Source organism: Myxocyprinus asiaticus, chromosome 46 (assembly GCF_019703515.2).
Source record: "Myxocyprinus asiaticus isolate MX2 ecotype Aquarium Trade chromosome 46, UBuf_Myxa_2, whole genome shotgun sequence".
Classification (NCBI taxonomy): Eukaryota; Metazoa; Chordata; class Actinopteri; order Cypriniformes; family Catostomidae; genus Myxocyprinus; species Myxocyprinus asiaticus.
In genome coordinates this window covers 10,258,534-10,277,662 of record NC_059389.1, presented here as the reverse complement: position 1 = coordinate 10,277,662, position 19,129 = coordinate 10,258,534, and the positions used below count along the sequence as shown (strand labels likewise).

General features: G+C 39.0%; 2 protein-coding genes across 2 annotated transcripts in view; one reads left to right on the top strand and one right to left on the bottom strand.

Annotated features, from left to right (window-relative positions):
- LOC127435894 (zinc finger CCHC domain-containing protein 14-like) overlaps nt 1-9,464 on the top strand; it is a 47,537-nt gene extending 38,073 nt beyond the window's left edge. The window contains 5 exon segments of the mRNA XM_051689678.1: nt 2,320-2,444; nt 2,630-2,773; nt 3,384-4,308; nt 4,310-4,503; nt 6,833-9,464. Coding sequence (XP_051545638.1) covers nt 2,320-2,444; nt 2,630-2,773; nt 3,384-4,308; nt 4,310-4,503; nt 6,833-6,888 — 1,444 coding nt within the window. The 3' untranslated portion in view covers nt 6,889-9,464.
- Nucleotides 9,228-18,419, bottom strand: LOC127435920 (microtubule-associated proteins 1A/1B light chain 3B). Its single transcript, XM_051689731.1, has 4 exons — nt 18,183-18,419; nt 12,688-12,743; nt 11,168-11,274; nt 9,228-10,879 (listed from the first exon to the last, which is right to left on the bottom strand). Exons 1-4 carry the CDS (start codon nt 18,220-18,222, stop codon nt 10,705-10,707), a joined length of 378 nt encoding a protein of 125 aa, XP_051545691.1. The 5' UTR covers nt 18,223-18,419; the 3' UTR covers nt 9,228-10,704.
- Nucleotides 18,420-19,129: the final 710 nt, after the last annotated feature.

Genomic DNA, 19,129 nt, shown 5'->3' with positions numbered 1-19,129 from the left:
TTTTTTTTTTTTTTTTACCTTATTAATTTTACATTCTTAAATGGTTTTAAAGTGGACTTTTATGTGCCTTTTTTTCTCTTTTCATGTCTTTGTAAATGAGAAAGAGCTATACATATGACCATTGTCATATTTATAGCTATATTAAAAAGCTTGCATTGCCTTGCTCTTGCCCTGTTTGCGTTTAAAATTTGAGTAACGTTACTATCAAGGAATATATCAATAACATATGTCATAAATCATGTTTCTGGGGCCTGGGTAGCTCAGCAAGTATTAGAGCCCGACCGATATGGGATTTTTGAGACCGATGCTGATTTTAGAGAGGGAAAATTCACCGATTACTGATATGGTGTCTGATATATTTCATTTTTGAGCTGGAATGAAAACAGACATTTTCTATGTGGATTTTTCACAGATTTTTCACCGATATGACTATGCAAATGTACTCAGTAGGCTGCTTTCTTAAATAAATATTTTTATCAAAGAATATTTGACATTATTATTATACATTGTTAACAAATTCTAGAAATGAACACTGAGAAAATAAAGAATAAATAAAAATACAATAAATAGCTAAATAAACATCAGTACTGTATGTTTAGTATCAGTCAAATGCTGACCATTAAAATAAAGAATAAATAAAAATAAAACAAATAGTTAAATAAACATCAGTACTGTTTAGTATCAGTCAAATGCTGACCATTAAAATAAAGAATAAATAAAAATAAAATAATAAACATCAGTATTACTGTTTAGTATCAGTCAAATGCTGACCATTAAAATAAAGAATAAATAAAAATAAAACAAATAGTTAAATAAACATCAGTACTGTTTAGTATCAGTCAAATGCTGACCATTAAAATAAAGAATAAATAAAAATAAAATAATAAACATCAGTATTACTGTTTAGTATCAGTCAAATGCTGACCATTAAAATAAAGAATAAATAAAAATAAAATAAATAGCTAAATAAACATCAGTACTGTTTAGTATCAGTCAAATGCTGACCATTAAAATAAAGAATAAATAAAAATAAAATAAATAGATAAATAAACATCAGTATTACTGTTGTATGCTGACTATATTAATACTGCCGAGTCAAGATAAACAGCGGCAGCCGTGTTGCACCGTATTCTGCTATACAAGTTCAGGGGGAACTTTCAACAGTGGAAAACCAGACTTTTAAATATTACATTTTATAAATGACATGACTGGAATTGTTCGGTTGAAGGGGGTACCAAACAGTTTGGTGAATACATGTTTAATCATTAGCTTCCACTCAACTGACAACAATGAAAGTAGCTACGTGATTAGCTAGTTAGCTATAAGCTCGTTATCACGGAGAGTAAAAGACAGACTTGTTTATTTTACTTTCCAGCATTGTGTCTCACCAACTAGGTAATAACATATCGTGAAATCAACACTCAACAGACAAAATCCACCAACGCACTGTTGTCTAATGAGCTGCAAAAAGATGCGCTGATGTTTACCTTTCAATCTGCTACATTACTGACTGCACTGACAAACTATAGCTGGCTAACAGCAAACAGACTTGAGTGACATGGTTGTCAGGGACAAGGTTAACATTATATTGAAAAGGGAAAATGATGGGGTCATTGTTTATTAAGTTTCCAGTATGTATTTAACAGACTAGTTAACAACTTACTGTGATGACACCGCTGAACTCCGCCCTGTCTGTAGAGCCACTGTCAGTTCAGCTCTGTAAACAATGGAGTCGGAGCGCGCTCTGCTGGACAAACTACGCTATGACACCAATTCTAAAGCATTGTTTTCTGCATTATATGTAAAGTTGTCATTATAAAAGTTGTCATATCAGTAAAATATATGCCGATACCGATATATATGTGAAAGGCTAATATCGGCCGATAATATCTAGTGAGTATTGACACTGACTACCACACCTGGAGTCGCGAGTTCGAATCCAGGGTGTGCTGAGTGACTCCAGTCAGGTATCCTAAGCAACCAAATTGGCCCAGTTGCTAGGGAGGGTAGAGTCACATGGGGTAACCTCCTCGTGGTCGCTATAATGTGGTTCTCGCTCTCGGTGGAGCGCGTGGTGGTTTGTACGTGGATGCCGCGGAGAATAGCGTGAAGCCTCCACACGCGCTATGTCTCTGCGGTAACGCGCTCAACAAGCCACGTGATGAGATGCGCAGATTGACGGTCTCAGACGCGGAGGCAACTGGGATTCGTCCTCCGCCACACGGATTGAGGCGAGTCACTATGCCACCACGAGGACTTAGAGTGCATTGGGAACTGGGCATTCCAAATTGGGGAGAAATCATGTTTCTTTCTTGTCAGAGAGAAGCTGGAGAAGAGATATGTGGTGTCTCAGTTTCCTGTTCTCTGTGGTGGGGTGGCCAGAGTGACGCCTTCCAGCCATATCGTACCACTGACGCACACCCACACCGGCATCAGCGGCACTGGTACACCCTTATGAAAAATCATAAACACATACACTCATGCACAAACATATTCTGTCTTTGTACAAATTAATACATTTAAATTATTGCCGCTAATTAAACATATCCACAAATGATGGTCCACTAATTGTTTGAAATACAATAAATATGAACAAAGGTTACAATGTGGTCTTTTTGTGTTTGTTCAGAGCTACGAATAGATGTAGAGAACAGCTCGTTGCCCATTCCACGGGACAGCAGTTCCTCCTCTGGATATTCCAGCGCTCCTTCTAGTCCGATGACCCCTTTATCACGTGATGCTTCCTTTGACCGGGTCAAAGACCCCCACCGACGTATGAACCTTTATTTTATTTTTTTATGGAACTATATACAGGGTTCCCATGTTCATGGAAAACCTGGAAATGTCAGTGAATTTTAAAATGGTAATATCCAGGCCTGGGAAAAATCAGGGAAATTAATCTTAATCTTAAAAAGTAATAGAAAAATAATGGGAATTTTTGTATATATAATTTTGATGGTTATGCTTAACACTAAAATATTTCTAAATAATATTTCTATAATACTTTATATGCTAGTGTAATCTTAAATGACTGGATAAGGATTTTTTAAAATTATTTTGTAGAGATTACACTAAAATATAAATATATTTATTATATTTAGAAAAACAATATTATAAATATTATAAATACTTTAGAGATAATATATAAACAAATATTTTAGAGTATAATTAGTTCCATGACTTTTCCATGACGTTGTAAAATTTGAATAATTTCCATGAATATTCCAGGCCAGCTCTCTTTTACATCTGTACCTAGAATACATAAAGGTAAAACAGTTGACATAAAAATGTAAACAAAAATGTAAATATATTATTGAATTGTTCCCTGGATGAAGGGTAAATATACTGCTGTTTAATGATTCGTGGTCTATATCCTCTTTCAGGAGTAGAATCTGTTTCGGATCCTGGAGAGAAAGAACGGTCGTGTTTTCTCCTTAATCCAGCAGTATCCGGTCCCAGCCGTCCTACTGCCCAAGTCCTCCCAGTCCAGAATGATCCCACCCACATGAGTTTACCCTCTCTCTCCCTGCCCCTCCTCTCCCCAGAACGTGTCCTCAACTCCCCCCGCAAACCCCGCCCACCCCCTCTCTGTTCAGAAGAACGTCCCAAACCAATGGGTTCTGGAGTTGCCGTGGGTGTCCGACTTGAGAACATTTTCCCTGGACTAAGTCTTGACAGTTCACCTGGGCACCAGGATGTTTCTGGACCTCGGGGGCCCCTCACAGTGCTTCGTTCCCCTCTTGGTCTGATGGTGGAGACCAGCACTGCTCTCACCTCCACATCCAACACCCATCATCTTGTCTCTCACCCTCCTTTACACCTACAAGTGTCTTCCTCCGTTCCACTCTCTGGATCTTACCCATTCTCCACCCCTTTGTCCTGCCCTTCATCAAGTTCCTCCTCCAGGCCCTCCTTCTCACCTGTCATTGGAGTACCCATAGCGACAGCCGGCAGCATTCCAATGGCGGCGGTACCTGGTAACACCTACTGTGTAAACAGTACACCTGCAGTCACGCCCAGTTCTAGTCCAGGATCCACAGAAAATACTGGCTACACTTCACAAGCAAACAGCTCTAACTCTAGTTCCTCATTGTGTGTTTGTAGTTCTTGTGGTTGTAGCGGTAACTGTGGCTCCTACGGGGCACTTCCGGCTAGTTACGCCGGTTACTTTCCACACCCCTTTTCTGGTACGTCGGTATTCACGTTAGGACCTTTGCTACATTTCAGCCCACTGCTTACAGGAAGTGGTACCGCCTCCCCTTTCTCATACCCTCTGGTGGCCCCACCCATCTACAACCAGCCTACCACATGACTCACAACAGAACCTTGTGTGTCCACCAGTGCAGAGTTTCTCAGGGGGAGGTGTGTACCAGCCACATGCAGTGATGGGACATATAAGCTCTGGGCATAAGAAAACAGGGAATGTGTCCTGCTATAACTGTGGGTTGAGTGGACATCGTGCACAAGACTGCAAGCAGCCAGCAATGGACTCTGCACAGCAAGGTAATAGACTTGTTGTTTTATTAGTCACTGTTACACATGGAATGAAAATTTTGGGGATTAATTCTGCATTTAAATGTGATTGTCACACCCGAAACTTTGCAGTGTGTACGTGGCTATAGAGACTTGGTCCCTATTCACTTAAGGCCAAAGTACACTACGGTGGGCTGCATGCTGACAGTCCATGTCTGTGCTCATCATGTGCACATCTGCCTGGCATTGACTGTACTAAATGAGTATTACTAAGCATTCGTAGTGTGCATATTTTGATCATCCGTATGGACTCGTGGTCAAAAGAGTACTGTAAACCAAACTGCCAGCGTCCTACCCTAGCAATCACATATTACCGCCCTGGCAACCACCCAGAACACCCTAGTAACTGCATAGCAATGCCCTGGCTAACCACCTAGAACATCCTTGCAACCACCTAGAACTGCACTAGTTACCACCCCAAATGACCTGGCAACCACATAGCAGCGCTCTGGCAAATACCCAGAATAGCATAGCAACCAGTTAGCAGTGCCCTAGCAACTTCTTAAACACTCTAGCAACTGCTTTGCACCACATAACAATCCCCTGTCAACCACCCAGAACACTCTAGCAATAGTGTAGCACCACATAGCAATGCCCTAGCAACCAGTATAAATGCCCTAGCAACTGCATAGCAACGCCTAGGCAAATACCCAGAACAACATAGCAACCAATTGCAAAGCCCTATCAACCAATTGTCACACCCAAGCAGTCATGTTGCACCCATAGCAACGTCCTGGCAACCACCACAAATGGCCTAGTAACCACATAGCAATGCCCTATCAAATACCCAGAACAGCGTTGTAGTGCCCTAGAAACCACCTAAACACTCTAGCATTCACTTTGCACCACATAGCCATATCATGGCAACCACCCAGAACACCCTAGCAATTGTGTTGTGCCACATAGCAACACCCTAGCAACCACAATAGATAGCCAACAACCACATAGCAATGCACTAGCAAATACCCAGAACAGCGGAGCAACCAATTAGCAATGTCATAGCAACCTCCTAAACACTCTAGCAACTGCTTTGCACCACATAACCATCCCCTGGCAACCACCCAAAACATTTAGTTGCTATTAACACACTAGCAATTGTGTAGCAATTGTGTTGTACCACATAGCAATGCCCTAGCAACTACAATCAGTAGCCTAGAAACCACATAGAAATGCCCTGGCAAATACCCAGAACAGCATAGCAACCAATTAGCAGTGCCCTAACAACCACCCAGAACACCCTAGCAACTGCTTTGCACCACATAGTAATGCCCTGGCAACCACCACAAATGACCTAGCAACCACATAGCAACGCCCTTTCAAATACCCAAAACAGCGAAGCAACCAATTAGCAATGACGTAGCAACTTCCGAAACACTAGCAACTGCTTTGCACCACATAACCATCCCCTGGCAACCACCCAGTACCCCCTAGCAATTGTGTAGCACCACATAGCAATGCCTTAGCAACCACCACTAAAGGCCTAGCAACTGCATAGCAACGCCCAGGCAAATACCCAGAACAACATAGCATCAAATTGTAGAGCCCTAGTAATCGTGTTGCACCCATAGCAACGCCCTGGCAACCGCCACAAATGGCCTAGCAACCTCATAGCAATGCCCTATCAAATACCCAGAACAGCGTAGCAGTGCCCTGGCAACCACCTAAACACTCTAACATTCGCTTTGCACCACATAACCATGCCATAGCAACCACCCAAAACAACCTAGCAATTGTGTTTTACCACATAGCAACACCCTAGCAACCACAAGAAATAGCCTAGCAACAACATAGCAACGCCCTGGAAAATACCCAGATCAGCATAGCAATTAATTAGCAGTGTCCTAGCAACCACTTAGAACACCCTAGCAACTGCTTTGCACCACATAGCAATGCCCTAGCAACCACCATATATAGCCAAGCAACCGAAATGTCCTTTCAAATACCCAGAACAGCATAGCAACCAATTAGCAGTGCCATAGCAACCTCCTAAACACTCTTAACAACCACTTTGCACCACATAACCATCCCCTATCAACCACCCAGTACACCCTAGAAGTCATGTAACACCACATAGCAACGCCCTGGCAACCACCACAAATGTCCTAGCAACCGCGTAGCAATACCCTGTTAAATACCCAGAACAGTGTAGCAACCTTCCAGAACAACCTCACATCGTGGCAGTTTCGCCCGAACAAGCACCACTCACATTTTTTCAGACAATAGTCTGTCTAGTCATTTTTTGCATTTAAACATTATTATTGATAATAAAATAACCTTTCTTTATATTTTCTTTTTGCAGGGACATTTCGTCTGAAATATTCTTCGCAGTCAGACAGCCAGGACTCTGGGGACTAAATGTTGTGTAAGAACTGGTTTGGATCTGCACTGTCCTCAGTGTGTAAATACACTACCATGCAAGACCTCACTGAGTAAAGACATTAAAGAATCTTTTTGCAGGAGGATTAAGTGATCGAGTTTGATCAGTCATGGCTTCTAGTGAAACCCTTGTGCCACAGAATAGATGCTTGATCTTGCATGGCACCATGGATCTTTGTAAAGGGATGTTTGGAGAAGTATGCAAACATTCTTCTATTTGTGTTCTTCAGTTCTCTTTACACTGTTAAAGTCACACTTCAAACTTGCCTGTGCAAGTCACAGTGGAGCAGCCAGTAGTGTATCAGTCAACATTTGCTTCACATGTCATTCTTGGAAGCAAAACAAGAAGGGGTTTACCAACCAATCATGCCCCCCAAATAATGTGCAATGATGGCAGTGTTTTTGCTCATGGTATGTCTATGAGTCAGCTTTTGAGAATAGGATACTGGCATTTTCTTTATGGAGATTATTGAGAAAGGAAGGAAAAACTGACATCTCTTTGTCTTGTGGCATCAACTTGACATTTTAAAACTTTGTGTAGGAAAGTGGAAATGCCTCCACTTTTCACTATCTGAAGAGGTCACGCTTTGCTATTTTGACTACCAATAGAAACATTTGCCAGGAAGGCCTCTTAAGCGTCATATGTGTTATATGTTTGTGACCGTTTTTTGTTGAAATAATGGTATATTTTTTTAATGTTCTAGTTTTTGGAATATTTGCTGTATTATTTTTTTATATAATCTCTTTGCTCATAAATGATAAATAAGTGCCATGTCACCATGGTGCTCAGCTAGAAGATGTGTATAAATTCAATACACTTGAGCCGGCTAAAGTCAAGCCCTATGTTTACCATTATTAAACTAAAACAAAAAAGAAGAAACAATAGAGCGCAACAGTACCCGCCCACTTTTTCAGGCATCTGGGTTCTGGAATTATTGTCATTTCTTCCATAGACTTTTGATAAAATCCTTCATAAAAGAGTTGTAAGCCATGAACAAAACCAACCAGCGCAGTTGCCCGAGGCTGATTGGTGGATCTTTCTCTGCTGTACCATGGGTAATGTAGTTGTTTACCATTAATTTTTAAACAATGAAGTTGAAATAATGCAGATGGATGGCTTCAATGGAAGCACATACCATTAATGAACAACCTCGTAGCTCACAGTAGGTCTGTCTTTAAAGGTTTATAGGTTATCATTGAAAATCAATTCTATGGGATAAATGAATGGGATTTTTACTTCTGGAACCAGACTGTTGCGCTCTATTGCTTAAATTGTCTGAAGATGTATGTAATTCTAGTTCTGATGGGAACTGAACATGTGAAAGGAAACAAATAATTTTGTCACACTAAAAAGTTAAAAACGATGGGTTTACCCATGTTATGTTATGGTTTTCCATACTGTTTAAAATAAAAAATAAAAAATTAAATCTCCCACCTTAAACATAAGACCCAAGAGGTTAAATTCCATTTTGTCATTCAATGGAAAATTAAAAGCAAAAAGTAATATTTATGATCCAAGTGTTTGTTCAGCGTATAGCTGCCTCTTACAGAATGTTTCTGTACTTTTTAATTACAAAGATCTTACAATCGTTGTCAATGCATGCCGCTTTATAAATTACTACATGCTGTATGTATTCTCATGTCTAGTATAATTGCAAGAAGTCTTTTGACTTAAAACGACAGTGCTGACGCTGCCATTTTGTATTCAAAGGTGAATGTTTAATGTTTGAATGATAAAATTGTTTTGTATAATGTATCAATTTGACACTTTTTAAAGTAAATTTGTTTTGAGAATTTCCTGTGAATGCAATTTGTTTGGTTGCCATGACTAGGTAGAACAGTTTGAACAGTGAATAATCATGAGACACTGTACATTGCAATTTTCTTTTCGTATACCTAACAGATAACATGGCAATATAATTTAAAATAACTGTCCAGCTATTCAACACCAGCAACACAAATTCAATTTAAACTTTAAATTATTTCTGTGGCACCAAAGTAAATTGCAAAAATAACGATTCTAAACAGGTTTCCCAAACACTCCCCTTGTCTTGCAGGTAGACCCACTTCAAACTCATGCCATTGGTTGAGAGCAGCCACCAAGCTTTCTTGTTGGCTCACACACAAACTGCAGTCAGATTCATTTTTGCTGATTACAAACCATTTTACAAAGATTGTGACCTATTTTGAATCTTTCGTGACCAACAGCTATTTCATCTATATCTGTCAGGTTATAGGAAAATTTAATGCAAGATATTCGATTAGAGTAGCTTTAACATTTCTTAAAGTTTTAAGGCATTCAAAGAAACGGCAAGACAGAACGCATATTCCTCTTTTATTTTTAAAATACCAACATTATTAGAAGTGTGATATTGCTGTAAATCTGACATCTGAGAGCAGGAGAAATGCAGAAATGAGTTTGATAATGAGTTGATAATTTTAGTTAAACCCTTATTCAAAGTCACTTTTGTAAATTGCACAATAAAATCACATAAGATTTATTTTTTACATGAAAAACACACACACACACACACACACACACAAAAAACATCTCTTAAATAAGAGCAAGACAATTAAATTGCAAATAAATGTTCAGGAGAAAAGGCATCTAATCTTATCTGTACAGTTAACTGTAAAGACATACAGATGGAAAGAGTACAACAGATCACAGTTAGTATTTATAAAGTCGTAAATAATTCTATAATAAAATTGAGTAGACTAAAAGCGTGCACCTAAAAGAGCAAGGATGTTCAGGCGCAGTTCAATATAGACTGGGCTATATCTGCCCTGTCTACCCGGGCCACAATCGCTTCATTGTACATCATGAATGTCGCTAATGCCACATTCATTCGCTCAAGCTGTCTTTCAATGTACCATTGTCAAATAATTATTTTTATTGACCTTTCTATACTGGCATTATAAAGCTTCATACTACAATCAGAGCAGGGTTGTTGTTTTTGTATAATAGCAAAACAAAAATGTGTCATTTCATCAGGTGTGTTCCAAATAAACATCTACTTTCCGTGGAACACACTGAAAAGGAGAATGCAAGTTGGCTGTTATTTCGAACCTTGGCTTACCTCAACCCTCATGCCCCAATTAGCTAAACCTTAGGGTTAGGGTTAGAAAAGACACAGTTGCCTCTAGCAGGAAATGGAACGTGGTTATCAGCAGAAAACAGCTTTTGTAATGACATCTATAGGTAAGAAAGTCTGCCAAACTCAACGAGTAAAGATGAGTCCACAAAGCGTGCCATCCAAATATTCATCATGGAATGAGAGGGTTTGAAATTTGCCAAAGTGCACTGGCAGCAACCCAACCCTAGCCAAGCTGTAATGGACCCGACCAAAAACCTACAAAACTATATGGCTGTCTAACGTTACAATAGATGCCTCATCTAGATGTGTTGGATCATTTTTTAACCGCTAAGGGAAAGAGATGATCCCATCTCTTGATACCCAGTGGTCTTTATTTCAAGCTTTAGGTTGAGCAAATCTTATTAAAACACACTGGATCATTGTCCAGCCAACCATAACATGACAAAAACCAAACAAATGATGACTCATCCATTATGATAACATGAATTGTGGAATCAAAGTTAAAGGGTTGAAAAGGAATTTAGGATTTAGCTCTGGATAATGGTTAGGATTGAGTTGGGATTGGGGCCAAAAGGACTTAAAGTTCAGCTGATTCCTACAGTCCTGTTGGTAAGGGGAGGGGCTAGATGTAAGGATCACATGGGTTCGGGATAAGTTGTTTTATTGTCCAAGAAAGAAAGCCAATCATATGTCATTTTTACTGAGAGCCCACAGATCCAAATGTCTCCTGGGAGGCGTAGACCATGTACAGGAAGCCGTCCTCGTCTCTCTCACGCTCATAGACCTCAGAAATGGCAGTAGACACAGATACCATGCTGTGACCGTTAACAAGAAGGAAAAAAGCCTGGTTGGAGTTGAGCTGGAGGCGTCTCCTATTGGAAGCAAATACAAAGATAAAATACACGTAGAGATGCAATAGCAAAGTCTAACATCAGTTGAGTTTTTTTGAATGGATTCAATTCAAGATCAAATTGAATGATGTCGAATCATTTGCTCTGACATTGCGATTTAAATTAGCAGAAATAAATATTTTTTTTTATTGAAAAGAAAAATAGCAGAAGACGGTGACTTTCAGGATGAATAAATGAACAGAGGAATAAACAAATAATGGAAGGAAAGAGGTAAAAGGAAGAAATCCAGACATCCCATGCAGACGTTACCTGATTATCTTAATAAGTTCACTCATGTTTACGTGGTCAGGAACTAAAAACTTGGTTTTGTCCAGAATTGGAAGTTGCTTCTCTCCCTTGTATCTCTCAATGATCACCTGAAACAAAATCAACATGCAAAATTATTATGCTGGCTTGACAAATCCAACATACTGTTCGACACTTTAAGCTTAAAAAAAATACATTTCCCAAAACACTTAAACCAAGACCAAAATTTCGAATTGTAACCCCTCCCAGAGCTTTCAAGCTACATCCAACAAACTTTCTAACTGATTTTATTTAATAATGAATGATCACAAATCCCACAGACTTACATTGACGGAATGTTCAAAATGGGCCACATAATGCTCGTAATTTCAAACTCAAACTGCCAAATCGTTCAAATGTAAACACACACAAGACCTTTAAAGGAATGTTCTGGGTTCAATACAAGTTAAGATCAATCGACAGCATTTGTGCCATAAAATTGATTACCGCAAAAAATGATTTCGACCTTCTTTTCTTTAAAAAAAATAAATAAATCTGGGTCACTGTGAGGCACTTACAATAAAAGTGAATGGGGCCAATATGTAAATGTTAAAATAGTCAGTTTCAAAAGTATGCCACAAGTTGTAAACAATATGTGTCAACATTATTTTAGTGTGGTAAAATGGCAGAATAACCTTGTCTGTGTAAAGATATCCAATTTTACAACTCTGTTGACATGACTATACATATGCCATGACTTGATATTTTTGTTAGGATTAACAAGCACAAAAGTCAGATGGCTGGATGGATGGAACATAGATTTGAGCTGTAAAGTTGTTTAAATTTTAGATTTGATTTAGGGTTTACAACACTGTAAAGCCAGTTTTCAAGCCAATGTTGGTAGTTGTATATAACTAGAAACCATGTAAGTGAAAGTTAAAACAACACTGAATGTATTCCATAATTTTAAGGGGGAATAATAACAAGGATCATTCAAAGCAGATGCTCTGGGTGGTGATTTGTGTCTATTCAGCAGATAGGAAGTTGACTGCAACGTTTTACTGGTCAGCTTGAATAACAATAGACACGGGTAAACCTGAGGCACTGTCAATAGAGGTGACTCCAGGCCTCAATACCAATGATTGGTCTTTAAGAAACTAAAAGATACCCTTTACATAAATGCAAACGCAGACATTCATGTTAGTTGTTTTACTAGGTCTATAGTCCTGCTTTTTTTTATAGATTCTCCACAAGATTAACCTATTATGACCATTACATTCTATAAAAAAAAAAAAAAAAAAAAAAAAAGCATTAGCAATTCTAATTTAACTTCCTCAAAATTTGGCAATTAAACAAGCAAGTACAAACATATTCTAATGGAAGGTCAATTGAAAACTTGACATTAAAAGAATGACATTGGGGAAAAAACGGAACTGTGGTATGTACTGGTAGGAACATAAAAAGCCAATCATACTAGGTGTGGATGCATTCTCTACTGGTTCTCAATTTTAACCTTCCTCTCCAGATGCATTTAATCTGCTTACCGGGATCTTGCTGGGATGCTGTTCCCGGATCAGCCGTACATCCTCCACACGCTGCTCTGTACGGAGGAAAAAAGAACGGATATTAGATACAGGCAGATCACAATATGCACGCATTACACCATAGACATTTTAATATGAGAGGTTGGCTGGGTCTGAGACTCAAAAATCAATAAATTCAGTATGCTCAGGTTTAATGGTTCCTAGCATATGGTTAGTTTTCGTCCTAATAGAAAAACTAGGTCGTTTTTTTTTTTTTTACCAGGGCCAGGAAATTTTACGTGTTAATTTCTGTGATTAATTGTTGACTGTTGAAAGCAATAAAAAAAATTAACAGCATTAAAGCAATATCGCGCGGCGTATGTCCCGGGCATAAACACGTGAATGTATTTACTGTACAGAGAATGGAGACTTCAGCCGCAAGTGGTGAGCCAGGTGTGGGAGAGATACGGGCAAGCTGCCGTATCTTTTCCCATCACCCGAAAACACTTGATGCAGGACTCGACATTGATGCTTGTCCGCTTGTCTGGGACAAATGGATTTTTGAAGGGGCGAGTGAAAGAGAATTTTACTTACCCAATCGGACATGCAGACTGATGAAAACGTCAATTACAAAAAAAATAACAAGCTATATTTGTGATAGCATTGTTAATATTCATATTCTGCTGCTGAAAGTAATCAAGAGCATGTTATTTTATAATTCACTAGCGATTTAGTAACAGCTGCACCCTGTTTGTTTGACAGGCGGTGTATGTGTGTGTGCTGAACATGCGTGTGTTCCAAAAATGCTTGCGCTAATGCGCACCTGAACAGTCAAATACATTTCAAAATTATGCCAAAATGCCCATCTTTGTTAGGTATTCACGTAAACACAGAGAGTGACGTCTAAAATGAACGTAAATAGTGGAGAAAAAAGCGGATTTGTATTAAAATATCGGACTTGAGTATAAATGTAAGCTAACTGACCTGCTGCCGTCTAGTGTGTCATAATAATCAAACAACCATAACAAGAAAACGAGAAAACACTTACTGCTCTTGACTGAGTAACTTTAGTATCTTTAAAAAGTATTAATGTGTTATAATCATACAGTGAAGGCCAGTAGTAGTTTTATGTTGCATTTCATTCTGAATGTTTCCTTGAATACTTGATAGCCTACTGCTGCTATTTTTTTTTTTTAAAGCTGTTAAAAAAGCACAGAATTTTCTTCATTTGTATTTTCACCTTTGTCGGTCGAATACATCATTGAGGCTACCATGATAAGTTCTGTTTCCATTTGTCCAATGGAGGCCGTCTCGTTTAAACAAGGCTTGTTTAAAGGAGGATGCTCGGTATACCACTGCCTTCAAAGGACGCGTCCTAGCTAGTATGCAGCCTTCAAATGAGACACAGCTTAAACCAGGCGGACAAAATTTCTAACCAACATGCACTGCTTCAAGTCCAGCGCCGAATGGTCTGCGCAACACTGCATGAAATCGAACTCACCAAAAGTTCAAGATCTTTTATGTTATTATGGGAAGTGTAAAAATATCTTCGGTTCATTATGAAACTGTGGCGGGCCACCACAATCTAGGTAATTAATGGGAAACACTGGCATGTGGTTTGCAAAACTTGCTGTCACGATTTCTAAGGTATCTTGAGTGGCTTTTAGAGCATTCCTGTATGGTTTCTTTACTGGCCCAAGTCAAAAGAGCTCACCTCCAGGTCTCTATGGTGTTCCAGTCCCTAGATATGGCTCAGGTCCCTACTTCAATGTAAGTCTATAGGATTTTTTCACTCTCCAGGCAAAAATCGCAAATTCTGATTGCTTAGACCAGTGGTTCTCAATTCCAGTGATCTGACAATCTGTCCTACCTACTCAGGATGTGCTACCAGCAGTAAAAACAGTGATATGTAAAGTTAAAACATGGGTAGGACATGTCGGGTGGCACGGGAGAACCTGTCGGTATGTACTAAAATATCATGAAATGTGCTACCTAGGTTTTTAACACATCTTGTCAGCCAGATAATACCTATCAGGATGTGCTACCAGAAGTATCAGATAGTGTGATATGGTGTGAGGCTATACTATCCCTAACCCTAACCCTAAAACTATGTGAATATAGCATTGGTAGCACATCCTGATAGGTAGCATATATTTCCAGAACACCGGTCCTAGGGACCCCCAGCACTGCATATATAGAATGTCTCCCTTATTTGACACACCTTGTTCAGTAATGGAGCTCTCTGCTAATGAGCTCATGATCTGAATCAGGTGTGTCAGATAAAGGAGACATTCAAAATGTGCAGTGCTGGGGGTCCCCAGGACCAGAATTGAGAACCACTTGCTTAGACCAAAGCTTGCACCAATACTATGAAGGCTCTGGCCCAGCTGGACTTTGTGCTTTTGGCATACGAGCCAGAGCAATAGTCCTGGAAAACTGGTCAGATGCTTTTAATCCAGATTACTGTCATTTTCTCTTTCAGGACATTAAGAAATTATTTGACAACAGCTCCAGTGTTTGTCACTCTTTCAAGTAAAACTGGGCAAAATTGCTTAGACAATTAGTTTACTTTTTTGATGTAGAATCTTTGTTCCACATTTTCTTCACTTAATAAGTTAATGAGCAGAAACAGAAACAAGGAAGTCCTTTGTGTATCATGATAACTCAACTCTGAACAAAAGACATGACTCATCATGAGAGGACAGGCCAGTATCTACAGCAACCATAAAACAACATCTAGGCCTGCATACAAATTCTGGAAAACATCACCGCACTGATATTTTTTGGGAGGTAAACATGTTTTCAAAGAATTTGAGGCAATCAAGGAAAGACGGAAGTCTTGGGGGGGGGGGGGGGGTCTGAGGTCTTGTAAGGGATTGGTTCATGAACTTGTCTGAGCACAAGTTGATCAAGTATGACCCCACGTGCAAGTGTGTATATTGAGCAAGTATGTGCTTTTTTTAATGTATTTATTTATTTTTTTAACTACTAAAGCTTTTAAACCCCCTTATTTTGTAAATGTATATTGTGAGGGGTGGTTGTGTCAACTTGAATGGTGGAAATGGGCCATTTACAGTTGAAGTCAATAAAACTCATTTTTTTAAACACTCCACATTTTAATATTAGCAAACTATAGTTTTGGCAAGTCATTTAGGACATCTACTTTGTGCATGACATGAGTAATTTTTCCAACAATTGTTTATTGTTTTACTTTTAATTGACTATATCACAATTCCAGTGGGTCAGAAGTGTACATACACTAAGCTAACTGTGTCTTTAAGCAGCTTGGGAAATTCCAGAAAATGATGTCAAGCCTTTAGACAATTAGCTTCTGGAGGTATACTGAATTGGAGGTGTACCTGGAGATGTATTTTAAGGCCTACCTTCAAACTCAGTGCCTCTTTGCTTGACATCATGGGAAAATAAAAAAAAAAATCAGCCAAGACCTCAAAAAAAAAACAAACCAAAAAAAAAAAAAAACTGTGGAACTCCAAAAGTCTGGTTCATACTTGGGAGCAATTTCCAAACGCCTGAAGGTACCATAGTACCAACAGTACAATAGTACGCAAGTATAAACACCATGGGACCACTCAACCATCATACCGCTCAGGAAGGAGACACATTCTGTCTCCCAGAAATGAATGTAGTTTGGTGCGAAAAGTGCAAATCAATCCCAGAACAACAGCAAAGGACCTTGTGAAGATGCTGGAGGAAACATGTAGACAAGTATCTATATCCACAGTAAAATGAGCCCTATATTGACATAACCTGGAAGGCTGCTCAGCAAGGAAGAAGCCACTGCTCCAAAACCACCACAAAAAAGCCAGACTACAGTTTGCAAGTGCACATGGGGACAAAGATCTCACTTTTTTGAGAAATGTCCTCTGGACTGATGAAAACATTTTTTTGAACTGTTTGGCCATAATGACCATCGTTATGTTTGGAGGAAAAAGGGTGAGGCTTGCAAGCCAAAGATCACCATCCCAACCGTGAAGCATGGGGGTGGCAGCATTATGTTGTGGGGGTGCTTTGCTGCAGGAGGGTCTGGTGCACTTCACAAAATAGATTGCATCATAAGGAAGGGAAATTATGTGGATATATTGAAGCAACATCTCAAGACATCAGCCAGGAAGTTAAAGCTCATTCGCAAATGGGTCTTCCAAATGGACAATGACCCCAAGCATACCTCCAAAGTTGTGGCAAAATGGCTTAAGGACAACAAAGTCAAGGTATTGGAGTGGCCATCACAAAGCCCTGAGCTCAATCCGATAGAAAATGTGTGGGCAGAACTGAAAAAGTGTGTGCGAGCAAGGAGGCCTACAAACCTGACTCCGTTACACCAGTTCTGTCTGGAGGAATGGGCCAAAATTCCAGCAACTTATTGTGAGAAGCTTGTGGAAGGCTACCCAAAATATTTGACCCAAGTTAAACAATTTAAAGGCAATGCTACCAAATACTAACAAAGTGTATGTAAACTTCTGACCCACTGGGAATGTGATGAAAGAAATAAAAGCTGAAATAAATCATTCTCTCTACTATTACTCTGACATTTCACTTTCTTAAAATAAAGTAGTGATTCTAACTTACCTAAGACAGGGAATGTTTTCTATGATTAAATGTCAGGAATTGTGAAAAACTGAGTTTAAATGTATTTGGCTAAGGTGTATGTAAACTTCTGACTTCAACTGTATGAGTTGATATATATATTTTTTTTTCATCAGCACCATGGCTCTTATAAGACTTAAGTATACGCTTTTAATACCCCCCCAAAAATCTAGTTAGGCAGCTCACTAGGTTGCCTACTATTTTCCAGTTGATTCCCAACAAAAGGATACAAATAAAAAAATGTGCCAACATTTAAAGAAAACGAAAACGAAAACAACTCATAACGACGTTACTTGGCCTTCAACAGTCCTGCAACAGAGCGCGAATGCGATAGTAATAGGCCGGGTACTCAAAAAAATATTCGAATAACCGTTCAACAGCATTTTCCAAATATTTGTGACGCAATCGTTGTTTGTTTACTTGAGTCCTTTCAAATAACCTTAAACGATGAGCCCCATCCCCCAATCCTGCAGCCCTTTGTTTTCCGCTAACATCTGTCCACAAAGAGGTTGCGACAGAATCCGTTTAAAATAACATCCGACATATTCTTTATGCTGTTTATGTTATCATTATAATTCGGCATTGTTGTTACATTATGCCTTTGCTGTCTGAACATTGAGATAACGACTATAAACAGCCGACACCCTTTTAACCTAGCTTATCAGTGTTGTTTTGAGAGCGCAACAAAACTCGACCTAGTTTTTCATAATACAAAAATTACTTATTATAATACAAGATACATGTAGTACATTTCTACACACTTGTTTACAATAAGTAGATTATACATGATCACAAATACAAAGGACAACCGTGAACTAAAAAACTAAGTGTCATGCTGTAAAATGAACGCAATCTAATTGATTTTATATATAAAACGCAAAACACTGATGAGATGAACTCGGTGCACTTACCAAATGTCCTCCTTTGTTTGAACGTCTTTTCCGAAGGCATGTTTAAAAATGAGGTCAGACAGTGTCTTCTTTAGACAAACCTGCCTTATTTCTCCCCTTTCTTTCTCTCTCACTCTGATCAGATCTTGATCTGTTGTGGGGGTTTTAAAATAACAAAATCGTGTAATACGGTTGCGTTTCAGTCTCCTTCCTGTCGTTGACTTGCCCCTGTGAATTCCGTCTTACCAAGCAAAAACAAACCAGTCAGCTGATCCATGACGTCACGGTTCAAATGCAGTGTGCATTGGGGAAAGGGGAAGAGCTTTGGGGTTAGTCACTTTAGTGTCTGACCCTTCACTGGAACATTATTTAAGTTAACCCAGCCGGCATTTCAACGTTTATTCACGGGTGAATCAACCTTATGGATCAAGGTTGAATTTGGTTTGGATTCTGCTAAATGTATCAACGTTGAAATCGCGACGTTATTTCAACGTCTTTTCAACATTGAATAAACTATAGATTTGAGTTTCCTTTTCACTCTACACTGTACACAATTTTGCATTCAATTATATTTAACCTAGTTTAAAGTATAATTGGATCAACATATGACAATACAGACTGAGTGAGTGATTCACTGTACATAATCCATGTTTTCAGTGCAACTGATATGCATGCAACTTGCTGTGCATAACTTGCAGTACTACTATCCCTATACTATATAGGCCTACACAAAAACAAACACCTAAATAAAATCTAAATAAGTCAGTCGTAAAGCTTGAATGTAATCAAATGAGACTCCCTGGAAAAAGAGATTATGGCACCTTCCTGAATAAATATGAGGGAAAACAGCTGTTACAATTTATCTTCCATAGATGTAAAGATGTTCTTTCACAGTCAGATTTCCAAACTGTTGGTAGCTGTCTGTAGTGCAGGAGTGGGATGTTCCACATAGTATGGATGAAAGAAAG